This window comes from Athene cunicularia (assembly GCF_003259725.1).
Source record: "Athene cunicularia isolate RWA chromosome 10 unlocalized genomic scaffold, athCun1 chr10_part1, whole genome shotgun sequence".
NCBI lineage: Eukaryota > Metazoa > Chordata > Aves > Strigiformes > Strigidae > Athene > Athene cunicularia.
In genome coordinates this window covers 21623543-21637850 of record NW_020799112.1, presented here as the reverse complement: position 1 = coordinate 21637850, position 14308 = coordinate 21623543, and the positions used below count along the sequence as shown (strand labels likewise).

Here is a 14308-nt window from a genome sequence, read left to right as displayed (position 1 = left end):
GTTTCCAACTTGTCAGACATCAGAAAATGATTTAGTGCAAACACATGCACTCCTTTTGGACAAAACAAACGGGTGCTAAACCAAAATTCTACATTAAGATGATCTGTTCCCATGATTTTGGACTTGATTTTTTTTTTTAAAAAAGATGCTGGGTTGGATCCCACTTTACTGCTTTTACTTTATTATGACAGACTGATCTCATTTATATAATTTTTTAAGTACCCTTCCTGCTTGGCTACAGCAGAAAAGGAGAGTTAATAAAGAAACTCATATTGTTCAGACTCTTTTATTTTAATGGCAGGGGAGCCAGGAGCCCAGGTTTTTCTCTATTTATAGAGCTCCCTGCCTGGCAATAAGCAATAGGCCCACTCTGAGCACGGGGATTGCTGCTTGATTGTGGTGTTTTGACTGCAGAGTCTGAAAGACATACTGCTCACACCGCGACACCGAGGAGATTAACAGCATTTAATTTTTCTTAGAATTAGTTTTGCTTCAACTGGAATAGGTCTCATTATTCTGCTGAAAATCATCTGATTTTTATGCCCTCCACAGGCGAAATATTAAACTATTTTCTCCCTGCAAAGAAACTGCTTACAGATTTTATTGCTGGCTTTGTTTCTTGTAAGTACCAGTTCCGTAAGGCAAATTGGCCATTAGTGTTTATGCTCTTGAAACAGCTAGGGGAGTAAGCATTCCAATTCGTGGACAAACGTTTTAGGGACACTTAGATATGGGTGACAAGAAATTGAGCATGAATGTCCTTTTCTTCAGGAAATTCCCCTAATAATAAACAAAACTGTGAATGTTGTTTTTCAATCTTTTTTCTTAGACCATGAATCAGAGATGCACTGAAGGTACCTAACGGGGATTTTAGAAAAATATCTCTGAATTCTCTCCAACGGTTGCATGTTGCACCGTGGCTGTAGGAAATGTTGCTTTGATACTGTAACACCCTTAATAATCCATCCTCATTAACATCAAAAGGGAAGGCAAAAAGGATGAGAAGTGATGAGAGATTTTGAAAGAAAACTGTCATGAAAAGCCCTAATTATTTTTTGGCTCTATTTTTTATTATATAAGCTATCGGAAGCAAAAGGAAAACCAATGTTTTCTTGAAGAAAATGGAACATTTTCAAGATTTAAGAAAATATTCCGATTTGAAAGTAATTTGACAGATAGAGACATAAAGTGTTACTCAGCTTTATTCTGCCCTTGTCTTCATCAGGATTTATTGACACTTAGCTGTTTTTATAATTCATGACATTCAACGTGTAGGATTGGATCCAAAACTTAATACAAGAAGTACTTTGCGCAGAACAGAAGAGTAAGAAAGACAAGATTATTTGTACTATTCAGAGAGTGAAAGGGGATTAATAAGAACCACAAAAAACATAGCTATGTCTGGATGATAAATATCTATTTTCAAAGTTTGATACAAAAATTTTAATGATGACAGGGCTACAGAATTTTATTTCATGTTCTCTGGAGCAGGAAGTATTTTTGCCATGGCAGCTTCAAGAAGCTATTGCTAGCTCAACAAAACCTCCTCGCCATGGAGTGAATCTGTAGGTTCATCTGAAGGGCGATATTCATGGCATGACACAGGGGACTCTTACCCCTGCAGTGTCCCTCGAGGATGTGGAAATACGAAGGGAAGTGTTGTCCAAGTCTCTCTATAATGTGCTCACATTAGATCAAAGATTTGCGAAAGTATCAAACGACAGCATCAACAAGAAAAAGCTGATGTACGTGTAACTTCGTTTTTAAAGCCAGCTACTGATAATAAGGATAGTATATTCATGACCTAAACATTGCTTTTAACAAGCAAACAGGATACCATATCTTGATAAGATGTTAATTTCTTCGTTAGCTTTTAAAGCAGTCAAAGTCTACAATCAACAAAGAATTGAAGCGCTTGTTGGTGTCCTTTTACTGTTGACAGGACTTCAGGCATTTTTAAGTCTTCAGAAATATAAAAGGAGATAAAGCTAAGCATGTTCTGGACTGCTGAGCAGCAGCTCTTGGTGAAATGGTGCGGAATCTTGAATGCAGGCCCTCGGATACTGAAAAGTGCACTTAAAAAATGTTTTATAGATTTTTTTAGAAACTCTGAAAGTCTTTACGCTATCTGCCTAGTAAAACCTTTAAATTTAGAGTGTCAACTGAATGCCCAAGCATAGCTCTTTTTGATTTTAGATCGTAGGAAATTACACAAATGCATCAATGGAAATTAGTAGGAAATGTGACTGTTCTTAGCCTTAGAAAGTGTGGTCAGGAATAATAAAAGATGCTTACTATCACAAACCTCATAAGAGAATCTCTCTCCTTCTTTCTTCTGTTTAGTGGATTGCAAGTCAAAGGCATTAGACAAAGACATGACACATTACAGACAAAGCACAAAGCACATGTTCTACAAAATTTTCAGATACAGGCAAAACGTACCAATACATAAAAAAGCAAAGTATAGTCCAATACAAACATTAAGTAAAGCTGGCGCTACAGATTGCAACACAAAACACCCACTGCTGGTTGAACTTTACAGATCATTAGCATGTTAAAGTGAAATAGTGTTAGGTCTTTCTAGTATTGTCAGGACATTAAATAGTTCTTACACACTTTTTTTTTTTTTTTAAAACATTTTGATTTTCTTGAAAACACGGTGCTAATGATCTCTAAGGAACTTTGAAGAACCGGGAAACAAGTATGACTCACCTCCTTTCCTCCCATGGACTCAAACATCTTCTCAAGCTGGACTCTTAACTGTTGAATGTTGTTCATCAAGATACAGGGCTATAAAGAGAACACCAATGTGAGAACATGCATGTTGTGTTCCTTTTATGTACGAGTATGTGTATTCCAGCCTCTGGGCTGAAGAGCAGTTCTTCAGCAGCCCTACGTTCGTGCAATTGTGTTTGTTAGAGGAGGATCTCAGGATCCCAACCACTGCTGCCTTCCCCTCGTTCGTTCGTTCTTTCTTTCACACTCCCCTTTGCCCAGGCAGCAAACCCACCCAGCCAGTGCCTGCCTGCCCATTATGCCGCAGGAAACTCAACACCTTCTTCCAACCAGCTGGGCAGCTTTCAGATCCCAGTATTCCACATCCTGGACCTTCTGTCCCAAGTAGTTGCTAGTCATACCTCATACGGTTACATCTGGTGGGTTAATGCAAGTAGTACGTTGCTGTCTCTTGGCGAGTAGACACAATAATGATCAAAGCACTTTAGGAGTGAAGATAGACTGAGGGAAAGGGATTGACAAATTGCTTTGTAGACCCAGTCCTCGCAGAAAACTGACAGCACCGTAACCCAGATAATGGCTGATGCTTAAGTATTTGAATCATAGAATCATCTCGCTTGGAAAAGACCCTGAAGCTGCTCCAGTCCAACCATGAACCTCACCCTGATGGTTCCCAACTTCGCCAGATCCCTCAGCGCTGGGTCAGCCCGACTGTTCAACCCCTCCAGGGTGACTGGCCACCAACTGGATTTAACTCCGTGAAAAAAAATCACCAGGCAGTTTTGTTAATAGCAAAATAATATTTCAGAAATGTACATTTTGTGTTGCTTGAAAAACTGGTGAATGAATTAGGCAATAGAATTTTGTAAACATACTATTTTAGTCTAAAACTACTGATGTTGAAGCTCATTTTTTTAAGGCAGAACACAGAGCCAGGCTGTAAAAACCAGCAATTGCTGGATAAACGTAAGGTAAAAAGTAAAACATGGATAAAATTAAGCAGCTTATGACAAAATTATGGAAGAAAGGATCTATTACTAGAATTTTGTGTACTCAGATGACATGATATGCTAGCTTGGTATGGTGCAAGGGAAGCAATAAGACCATGCTTGCTAGAAGAGTTCTGGTTGGCCAAGGTCAGTGTGTTCTAGTGCACGGTTGGATTAATTTAGACACCGAAACAATGCATTTCAATAAAACACATACACTTTTTTTCCAGACAACAAGAAGGAGATGGAATGATCACGGTGATTGACACTCATTTGTACCTTTCTACTTAATAGCATGTTCCAGTGTAGTGCTGAGATGTGGTGTGATTAGACTTTGGTATTCAAAAGGTCAATAACATGATTTAGCTTTAATTCTACATTACTCTCAGAGGAATTTGGTTTCGGAGTCCTTCTCAACTGAAGGAAAAGAAAGAAATTTGAGCTAACTTCTTAATACTTCCATTACTGCTTCCCAGTAAAGCTTGCTATTTGTTCTCCAGCAAAACCAGCTGGCTCTGGGTAACGGTTGAAATATCACCTGTCTTCCTGTTTCTTGAAAAACCCACAAACCCCACTTCTATTTGTTTATCTGCCTTCTATTAATTTATGATCGCTGTGTCCTCCTCCCCTGTGCTGTGTCTTCTCTCCTGACATATTCATTAGTCTGGAAATTATCTGCAGTATCACAGATCAATGATTATGATTTCTGATGGGGGAATAAGTAGCTGAATATAACGTCTTGGTGGTTCTGTTCCAAACAAGTGCAGATGCCTTAGGCAATACACTGAATCTGTGAGCTAAGCACTTCATACGGAGGCGATTTTCAGAGTTTCCTCCGAGGCTAGCTAAGGTTGCTCTTTCAGAGCCCAAGCCTACCTCGGCTCAATGGAAAATTTTCTGTTGCTGTCAGAACCAGAACTTAAAAAACATTCTCATCTTACTGCTTCATTCTTATCTTGCCCTTCAGAATATTTTTTGCAGCAATTTACAGCCAGACACAACAACACGTAACAGTGAGTGGCAAGTACAATACATAAACCCAGGCCTGTTTGTAAACCCTGACAGGAGGTGGAAGATAAGAGGATGTTTTTACATTAGATACATGTCTTTCTGAAATGCACCTTTGGCATGCTTTTATTTGAACAGTTTATGTGCACATTTTATAGTGTTTAATAAAAATAGTAAAAGTATTGACTTGAAAAAGACTGCCAAAATCTAACTTTAATCATAAAAAAACTATTTGTTTTAATCCCTTCTATCAATTCAAATTCAGGAGATGGGCTTTTAATATAGTTGAGATCACCAGATCAAATGGTCTTTTATAAAACTAAACGTATGTATTTCCAAAAGGTACTTCTGTTAAAAATAAGTTATGTCCCCCAAAGGCATTTGATGGAATACTTTCTAGCAGATGAATTCTGCCTAAAGCCTTAGTAACAGTTGCCACACCAGCTGACTTCAGAAATGCCAACAATCACAACGATCCGTTGGACAGGCCAAAAGACTACACACACAGTTTGACTCAGTGACCCAACACTCTGTATCAAAACTAATTTCTTCCAGAAAGCAGTAAGCTTTATTTAATATTAGCATTGAAATGAATAGAGAAAAATATTTAGTTGTTTTTAAAATTAATTTTTTGAGAATAGTCATGGCTTATATTGGGTCAAATACAGAGACAAATTATTTTAGATAAAACTTGGTTTGGACTGATTAACATTAAAGTAAAAGACATGCAACGTATTTACTTCTCCATACTGGAGAGAGTGAGTTGTGTTCTTTTCAGATCTGTATTTGCCCTGGAGATTTGTAAAGTTAAACTCTGTAAAGTTAAAAATGCTTGGAGATTTACATCCTGCTAGATCACAGGGAAAAATCCTGGCAAGATGGTGTGCTGGTCTATCAGACAGCAGCTGGTACCCAGGGACAGGCATGCAGGAAGGGGTGAATTGCCTCGGGGGGTTCAGGTTTGACACTAGGAAGCATTTCGTCCCTGAGAGGAGGGTCAGGCCCTGGAACAGGCTTCCTAGAGCACCGCGCAGTGCGCCCCAAGCCTGCCGGCGTTTGGGGGGCATTCGGACAAACGTCCTGAATACCGTGCTTCAGCCTGGGCAGCCCTGGGCCGCTCAGGCAGATGGACTAGATCATGGATGCTGGTCCATTCCATTCCATATTCCATTCCATATTCCATATTCCATTCCATATTCCATTCCATTCCATATTTTCTATTCCATTCCATTCCCTATTCCATTCCATTCCCTATTCCATTCCATTCCCTATTCTCTTCTATTCCATTCCCTATTCCATTCCATTCCCTATTCTCTTCTATTCCATTCCCTATTTTCTTCTATTCCATTCCCTATTCTCTTCTATTCCATTCCCTATTCTCTTCTATTCCATTCCCTATTCCATTCCATTCCCTATTCCCTATTCCATATTCCATATTCCATTCCATTCCATATTCCATTCCATTCCATATTCCATTCCATTCCTAATTCTATTCCATAACTGGCAGATTTCCTAGTGTTTCTACACCTATAAAACAGATTCTCTTTACATGATGATTGCCAAACTTGGTCTGGTGCTTTTACACTTCTCAAATGCTGAAAAGATTCAGTACTGCCAGCAGAAAGATCTGTGGATATCTACTAGAGTGAGTCTTTTCAACTGTTTACTGCAGAGGGCTTCAAGGCTGAAAATACCTGGAGTGGGAAGTTAACTCTGACACATGACACATCTATATACAGAAGTGTCACTGCTCTGTAAAAAAACATATACAGAACTGCTTAAAGTTAGAAGAACAATTTTCCTTTGTCATGTTAAGCTAGTGATAATGCTTTGATTTGCTTAACCACATCTTTAGTGCCCATATCTCTCTCATTTCCATGGCAATCTGGTCCTTCACTAAGGAGGCCCTTGTAGGCAGCGAGGCACAGAACAGCAGATGATTTCCATCTCACTGCTGCATGGATAAAGATGCAGAGAGTGAGTGGTAGCAGCAGAAAAGTCTGCACACACTCCTTGCACAGGGAGGAATGATCTTATAAATTCTCCAGTGAATAAACTGATAAAAAGAAGCAAGCCAAAGCAAAATGAAAACTGACTCAAAAATACTTTCTTCTGTTTGGAAAAAAGGATGAAGATACATCCACCGTTGTAGAAGGCTGTTATCCAGGGAGAGTTTCTGACCATCTTGTAACTTTTTTCCTACTTTAATACTGACATCATTAACTAGGATTCTTAACTAATTCCACCTACTCCAGCTTTTCCACAGCAATGTAAACAGCTATGAAAACATGCTGACCTTATTAAAAATTTTACTACAGCAAACCAGAAATCCTTTCCCTTCATCTGTGCCTGTTCTCAAACACAAAAGTGATCACATTTTCAACAAGTACAGTAAGTCATTTAAAGGTAGTCTCTGAGGCAGAAATAAAACACAGCTTTTTACTCACCACATTTTCTTTATCACAATATGAGCTGAAGTAATTTGAAATAATTACAGCATACTGAAGCAGCACTTTGTTGATAGTCTAGGAGAGGAGAATAATATTTTAAGTGGTAAATTTAATCATGTAAACCAAAATTAATAAAAAAACCAAAAAAGGTTTACATAAATTATAGATTTTACAAGTGCTTACACCTTTAGTATATAGTATTTTTTCAGATATCAGCAATCCTGTGAGAACATTTTGAAATCCCGGCACAACAGATGGTGGGTTATTCTTACTGGAATGTAATCTTCAATGCAGAGATACTTTAATTCTAGTCATACTGGTTTTGAGAAGCACTGAGAGCTCTACTCCTTTCAACGTGCTACATACTTAATGGAATAGTAGCAAGCTCAAAAAATCCTCTAGGGTGACAATGCACAGATTAAAATATAATGGAAAAATAAGACCAAGGGAGCACTGTTCAAAGCCTGGCAATATGAGTTTACCTTACAATAATCATGTAAACAGGAAATTTGTTTGCAAATGGAAGAGTTGCAATGGAAGAACAGGAATAAATGTAAATGCAAACTTTTCTAAAGCCATCAGGACTGTAATGGAAATCTAAAACTTGTGAGGAAATATTAACATCCAAATGGAAAGCTGGCCTGACAAATGTGAGTTTATCAAACAGCAGATGAAGAAGAACTTCCATCTCAGGGCTTCAGCCAACAATACTTTAGTGCCATACCTTGAATTTTTCCTTCCCTTGCATTGACTAATTAGATAATTGCATTTCACTGAATTGCTCCATTAATCCAATTGTAATCAGTGCTTATCAATAATAATAATAGATTGTATAACATATATGTAAATATGAAACCTCAGAGAGGATAGAGCTTCTCAAACTGGTAAACGATTTTGACAAAGTAGATGAAAAACAGTCTTAAGGCACAGACAGCAAGCAGCGTGTCCTTCTAACACCCCAGCCAGAGACAGGAGAGATTGATTCTAAACAACATTGCAATTACTTAGTTTTTAAGTACGCGGTAGAACAATGTCACCCTCTCTGAAGCTTAGTTGAGATGCACTGGTTTTAATTTACCTTTGCAAATCTTCTCATTAAATGCGATAGTGCTTCTGGATTAGGACACTCCAGTTTCCTAATAATCTCAAAGCTTTGATTGAGCTGTGTGAAGACATCAACCACAGAACAAGAGAAGAGGGCGTGGTCCGACGTTTGCTGAAACTAAGAACATTCAAACGAGTTAATGTTTGTTCAGAGATCAAAACTGTATTAACTGATTTTCTTACACTTGAAATTCTTCCTAGACTCATAAAAAGTAATAAATAAAACCAAATTTAAAAACAGGTCTCACTGATAATACTGAGAAATGTTGCTTTCACATTTCTATTCTTTTCAAACCTCTTACAAACAAAATTCTCTTTCCTGACATCAGGATCACATCAGGGTTTAGTGAAACCACAGACTGAAGTCTGCAGGGAATTCGGGCAGATAAAATTAGAGCAGGAATTTTTCCATAGGTTTGTCTTCCAAGAACCATTGCTGACTGAGCTCTAACAAGGATACTGTGGGACCAAATGTACTTCTGGTTCTGCAGCACTCAGTAACTGTCTTTAATACTTTATTATTTTATTTAAAAAGTAAAGGCTCACCCCATCTTTTTTGTCTCTTTCTAGTGCTCCGTGAAGAAATTCCATTGAGACATCCTCATTTTCATCCAGCCACTGAATGACAAATGGTTCAAACCACCTGAAAATTCAAACCAGTTTTGTAAAGTAAGTATATTTCATAAAGATCCTGAAAGGAAGGGTGCCATACCACCCAGCAGTTTGGCATCTTCTGTCATCACATCTGTTCTAGTTGCTGAAAAGTCTCTCATCCTAGAAAAATTTTTGTCACTAAAGACATTGTGGCTACCAAAAGGTCTTTCAGGCTTCAATTTCACAATACTCTAACTGGTCTACCTTACTGATGTAAAATTAGCAGTAGCCACCAGAGAAATATGTCCATGTTTTGCAGAGGATCATATCCTGTTCATTTTCTAAAATGTTAGAATGTCTTTTATCAGTATTGGTTCTTTGTTAACATTTAATTTTTAATTTTATGTGAAACAACTTGGATAAAACTGTGCTTTAATAAAACAGAACTGTGTTTTATTTTTCTTTAGTTTATTTTAAAAAGTTTTAATGCAATAACAGACCTGAAACCATGTTGGCAAACCAGCAGACTTGCAGAAGAGTAAGGAATGCCATCACGGGTAGCTGATACAAAAGGACAGGACTGAAGGCGTTGCAGGAGGAAAGGCGAAAATGAAAGCAGCAGCAGAACATTAACCCAGTGCAGGAAGGATAATTTCAGTGCTATATCCCCTTAGCATTGTATCTGCACCCAAATTTGGGTATGAAACAAATGCAGGGGGCTATACCTAATAGTGCTGCTGTTCCCACATTTCAGACCTTCCTCGGGCATTTTCTGGGCAGTATATTTTGTCATCGGTGAAGACCTGCAGTTACAAGGGTTGGGTGTTCTATGAAATCCCCAATCACGCTTCTAGCACTTGGGCTATTTAATTTGATAAAGAAGTTTGTCAGTGCTAGGCACCTTGAGATCTTGCACAAACTTGAGCATAAATATTTACCAAAATAAACCTTGCCCGAACCCAAACTCACGGGAGACTTCCCTCTACACTACTTACAGAGAGTATTCAGGCACCGCATCCTTGAAGGCAGAGAGCTCTCGCACATACTCATTATAAAACCATTTCACTTTGAAGTGCAAATTCATATAGTCTGTGCTCTTGCATAACCGCTGCGCTTCGTGTTCTGTAAATAGGAGTGGAAACACAAGCGTTTAACAGCATTCTAACAGTAAATAATATTTTTGTGCTTCGGTGCGCTGGCGACATAATAATCCAGCACTTGTGTTTTAAAGCACAATTGGTTTGATTTTTTTCGAGGTAGTAGTGCCCACAAGTTTCAGTCTTCAGGTTCCGAGTACCCTCAGGAAAAACAGAACACCACACAGACCAGACCACAAGTCAGGCATTTCAACTGTCTTCACTGCAGCGAGGAAAACCCAGATTAGCTGACTGCCTGTTCTTTAGATCCTTCTTTGGTTGTTACAGAACGGTTAAGAAGCGGGGTCAGGTGCCAAGCTGGAAGACAACTATAGCTGTGCAGTAGGCAAATGTAGTAACAACTATAAAAGCCAGTCCTATACGAATCGATGAAAACTGCATTAGTGAACAGGCTGCATTTATCACATGCAGGTAAGGCAAAGAGCGAGCAGACAGCTCTAGAGCCATCGGATTTATACAGGGCACAAGTGGAAAGCTGGTTTAATAAAGTAAAGTTTCTCAAATGGGCTTCAACACCTTCATGTCCTCTTCACCTTCAAGTCGAATTGTCCCTTACTTGCATACAAAAGCTAAGAGCAAATATTTTCTTTTTTCTACAGCAGTTTCCTAGCCACTGTTCTTTGTAACAACATCCAGTTAAACTGCTTGAAGGATTCTGATGAGGTAGTTTTAAAGTGTATTTCAAATCCTTATGAACAAGAACTGCAAGAAGGAAATTTGTCTGTAAAACCCAAACAAATTGACTAGATGTACATAAATATATATGAATATCTAACAAAAAACGCTCGTCCGGTTTCCAGGCTCTAAAGAGAATGTTTCAGAGATTAATAACCACTACAACGAATATTTATGTGTAACAAATTAATTATATCACAATCAGTTGGCTGACTGTTACATACGATATTGCACTACAGTTTATTAAAACGATTGAGACTAAGCTTAATGGAATTGTGTTTGGATTAACTGCAAAATTTCCCATCAAAAACCAGATGCTGTTTTCAACCATTGTGACATAATTCCACGTTATTTGCAATAATTACTTACCAATCATTCTAGAGACTACCAGCTGCATATTTTATCTCTTTCTTTCAGAACTGCTGTTTCAGAAAACCTGCTGTTTACAAACTTTCAGTCACAGAATTGGGAAGTACCTGCATGGCACAAGCTGAGTATGGCTAATGGAAGAGCAGCTCTGAAGGAAGTCCTGTGAGGAATGATGCTGAGTGAGTGTGAAGTGGCTTTGCTCCCTCGGAACCACCTCACTACGATGCACCTATGTTCTGGATGGAAGTTAATGTTTTGGGGACTTGACCCCAATGCAATTTCCCTACGCTACAAGAGCTGCTATGCCACTGCCTCTTTTAATGTGGGTCTTATGCTTATAGTGCTCTAGAATTAATCCCTGTGCTCTGAAATGAACTGGAAGACTCTCCTTGAATGTTACATAGTGGATCAGGCCACAAATGAAGAAAAACAGAAACTCAAAGTTCATTACTGATTTAGAAGGAGACATTAGATTCTAGTAGACATCTCATCCCAGGGTTCTCGTGCTTTGCTCAAAGGCAATGGAAGTCACTGGGTTTTAGCTGAAATACAGACCAGGATGCAACTAATGGATAATTATGTATAATTTACATTGATTTTGATAATATGAAATACCACTGGCATTTCTGAAAGCCCTCTTTGTGCCAAGATAAACATAATTAACCAAAACCTGTGTCATTACATCCTTCTTTGAATTGCACTTACAACTGATTTACAACTAAAAATACCCTCTAATTCTCCTTTAAAAAAATATATTGTCTTTCGTAAGAGACTTCGACATAGTCAATCTTATCTCTGCATTTACTTGGAAATTTTCATCAAAATATCTTTGAACTCTTCACAGACATAATGGTTTACAGCTTGAACATCTCTGAGGTGATTAAGCTGTGCTATTACATTTTACAAATTAGAAACTGAGGTATAGGGAGACCAAGTGAATTTACTGAGGGAACACGCATAAATTATGAAAGGCAGTGTAGATCTTGTTCAAAGATTTCTTAACCACAGAGTCATATTTCCTCACTGAACAGAGCCCAGGGAGGGAAGGCAGACTGTCTCATTCTGAATTGTGAGAAAAAAAATGGATTTACTGTTCTTTTTTCTCTTCTTGCCTGCAGTGGAAGCGGGCTAATCAATCCCTGACTGAACGCAGCGCACTTTCAAAGCTGTTATGACATTGCCTTCCAGATTCAAGGAGGCGCTCTCAAAGCGAGAGGCCGTTTGCCCAGAGTGCTCTGCGTTGCTTCCCATTTCGCAGCAGGTACAGTGACTTCAGGGACACCTGCCTCCCGTGGAAGCGGTGAGCTGCTTGGGGAACCCCAATGGTAGATACTCTGGGAGATGCAACACCCAGTACCACGGAGGATGTGTGAATCTGCTGCAAACAACCTTATCTTCTACACAAAACACTGCGTTTGCCATTTTTTAGCTACTGTGTTATTCTGCCTAATAATTTCAAAGTACTTTAGGCAAATTAACTTTGATATCTTCTTAACATTACTTAGTTGGTTTTTTTACTCCTTATTGAAAATTTAGCCAGAAAAGTTCCAGAAGAGTGGATGGATACATCACCAACAGGGCAACTCGAGATGCAAGATACGGAGCTTGATTAAGCATAAACTTGCTCTGTCCTGTTTGCCACTAAGTGTTGCAGATGAATGAGTTAAATCACTTAAGGTAGGGGGCAGAGCGGGGAGGGCCAAGTGCATCCATCACACCAAGACAAAGAGAAATGCCAGTACAGCAAATAATTTAATAAAATCAACCTCAGTATAACTTTTATCCTTCAATGCCACATCAGAGTGAAATTTGTGGAATGAAAGCTGAACAGATCAATAATATTCAAAGAACAAACACTCAGAGACAACATTCTGTCTTTGGATATACACGGCTACTATTGATTACCGGAGGAAGTAAGCAGTTGCTTCCAAGGACTGAAATAACCTAAACTGTGCTTTTTTACTGTTAGTGGAATTCTTGCTTTGTGCATGAATTGACCGTGGAAAGCCCAAGGACATGCAGCTATGAATGGAGCAGAAGAAATGGTCCATCCTGTCTGACAGGAGATCTACGATGAAGATTAAAGCCCTGGTACTGAAGAACATGATGGAAGTTACAAATACTTGGTACTGAAGTTGCAGCATTTATTCAAAGTAATCACATAATCGGAAATTAATAAAAGAGGAAAAGTAATGCTGGTGTAGGAAGCCAATTTATATTGATAAGGCTTTCATAAACCTCTAATATGTCTAAAAATTGCTAAATAAAGACGGGATATACATGCTTCTTGGAAACCACTGCTTCTCGGGAAATGTTACCACATAATTTAATGCTACAAGGCTTGGATCTGGGAGGAAAAAGATAATAAATGTAATAAAGGCAGCCTTAATTGCATTGGGTCTTAACTGCCGCATACACAGCTGCATCTTCATCGCAACTTTTATGACAGGCTACATTCATTTATTTCTTGTTTCATTTAAAAAAAAAAAAAAAAAAAAAAAAAAAAGTATCTTTCCACAAAGGAAACATTTAGACTCGATTCTCTGCTCTTTGGCTTGTCACAAGAGTGCAAAGTGAGCATAAAATATTATCAAATAGTCATGGTAGCATTTTATAAGTGATTAATAGGATGAAGTACAAACCAGAATCAGGCTGCAGGATAAACATGAGGTGGAGCTTTAGTAAGTACCCGTGTTGTACCCGGCTCTGCCTGTGACGCAGAAGCAAAGGCAACACAGAGGTGTTCTCTAATTGTTACCCAGCAAATTGCACTTAAGACTTATTAAAAGATAATGTGGGGAAAAAGCAGTTTTAATGGATTTCTCCTATTCTCGTAGGGGTGCTGGAACCAGTATCAAATATTTAAGTTCGAATTAATGCACTTGCCTGTGAGAGGAACATTGCCTGTGCACCTACAGAAGAAAACAGGCACTAGTGAGCCTCCGTTTGTGGAAAAGTCCTGAAAGTAAAAGACTGAGTCTTCAGCTTAATAACTCCGAGCCCGGGAGAAGGGCAGTTTGCTGTGTGAGCAAAGCTTTTACAAACTGTCCTACTGTGCGGCTTAACAGTAGGCAGGATTAAAACTAGCACTGAGGTTGCTTGTTATTTTATATTTTCTTTTACTCAAAAGTTTTATTTTAGTTGATAAAGATAAATGTTTTGTATTAAGCAAGCTGCCCTTGATTCCTGTTTGTAAATGGAAAGAAGTGCAAAGGTGAATGGATTC

At 38.5% G+C, this 14308-nt stretch overlaps 1 protein-coding gene across 4 annotated transcripts in view; it reads right to left on the bottom strand.

Annotated features, from left to right (window-relative positions):
* Nucleotides 1-14308, bottom strand: part of UNC13C (unc-13 homolog C) — a 149393-nt gene that overhangs the window by 30037 nt on the left and 105048 nt on the right. For 2 of the 4 annotated variants that reach the window (XM_026855668.1, XM_026855669.1), the window contains 6 exons: nucleotides 9877-10003; nucleotides 8834-8930; nucleotides 8262-8405; nucleotides 7181-7258; nucleotides 2713-2790; nucleotides 2306-2335 (listed from right to left, as the gene is read on the bottom strand). In XM_026855668.1, the coding sequence (XP_026711469.1) occupies nucleotides 2306-2335; nucleotides 2713-2790; nucleotides 7181-7258; nucleotides 8262-8405; nucleotides 8834-8930; nucleotides 9877-10003 (554 nt within the window). Of the gene's footprint in view, nucleotides 1-2295; nucleotides 2336-2712; nucleotides 2791-7180; nucleotides 7259-8261; nucleotides 8406-8833; nucleotides 8931-9876; nucleotides 10004-14308 lie in introns of all 4 variants that reach the window. The other 2 variants (XR_003399095.1, XM_026855670.1) reach the window with 2 other exon arrangements.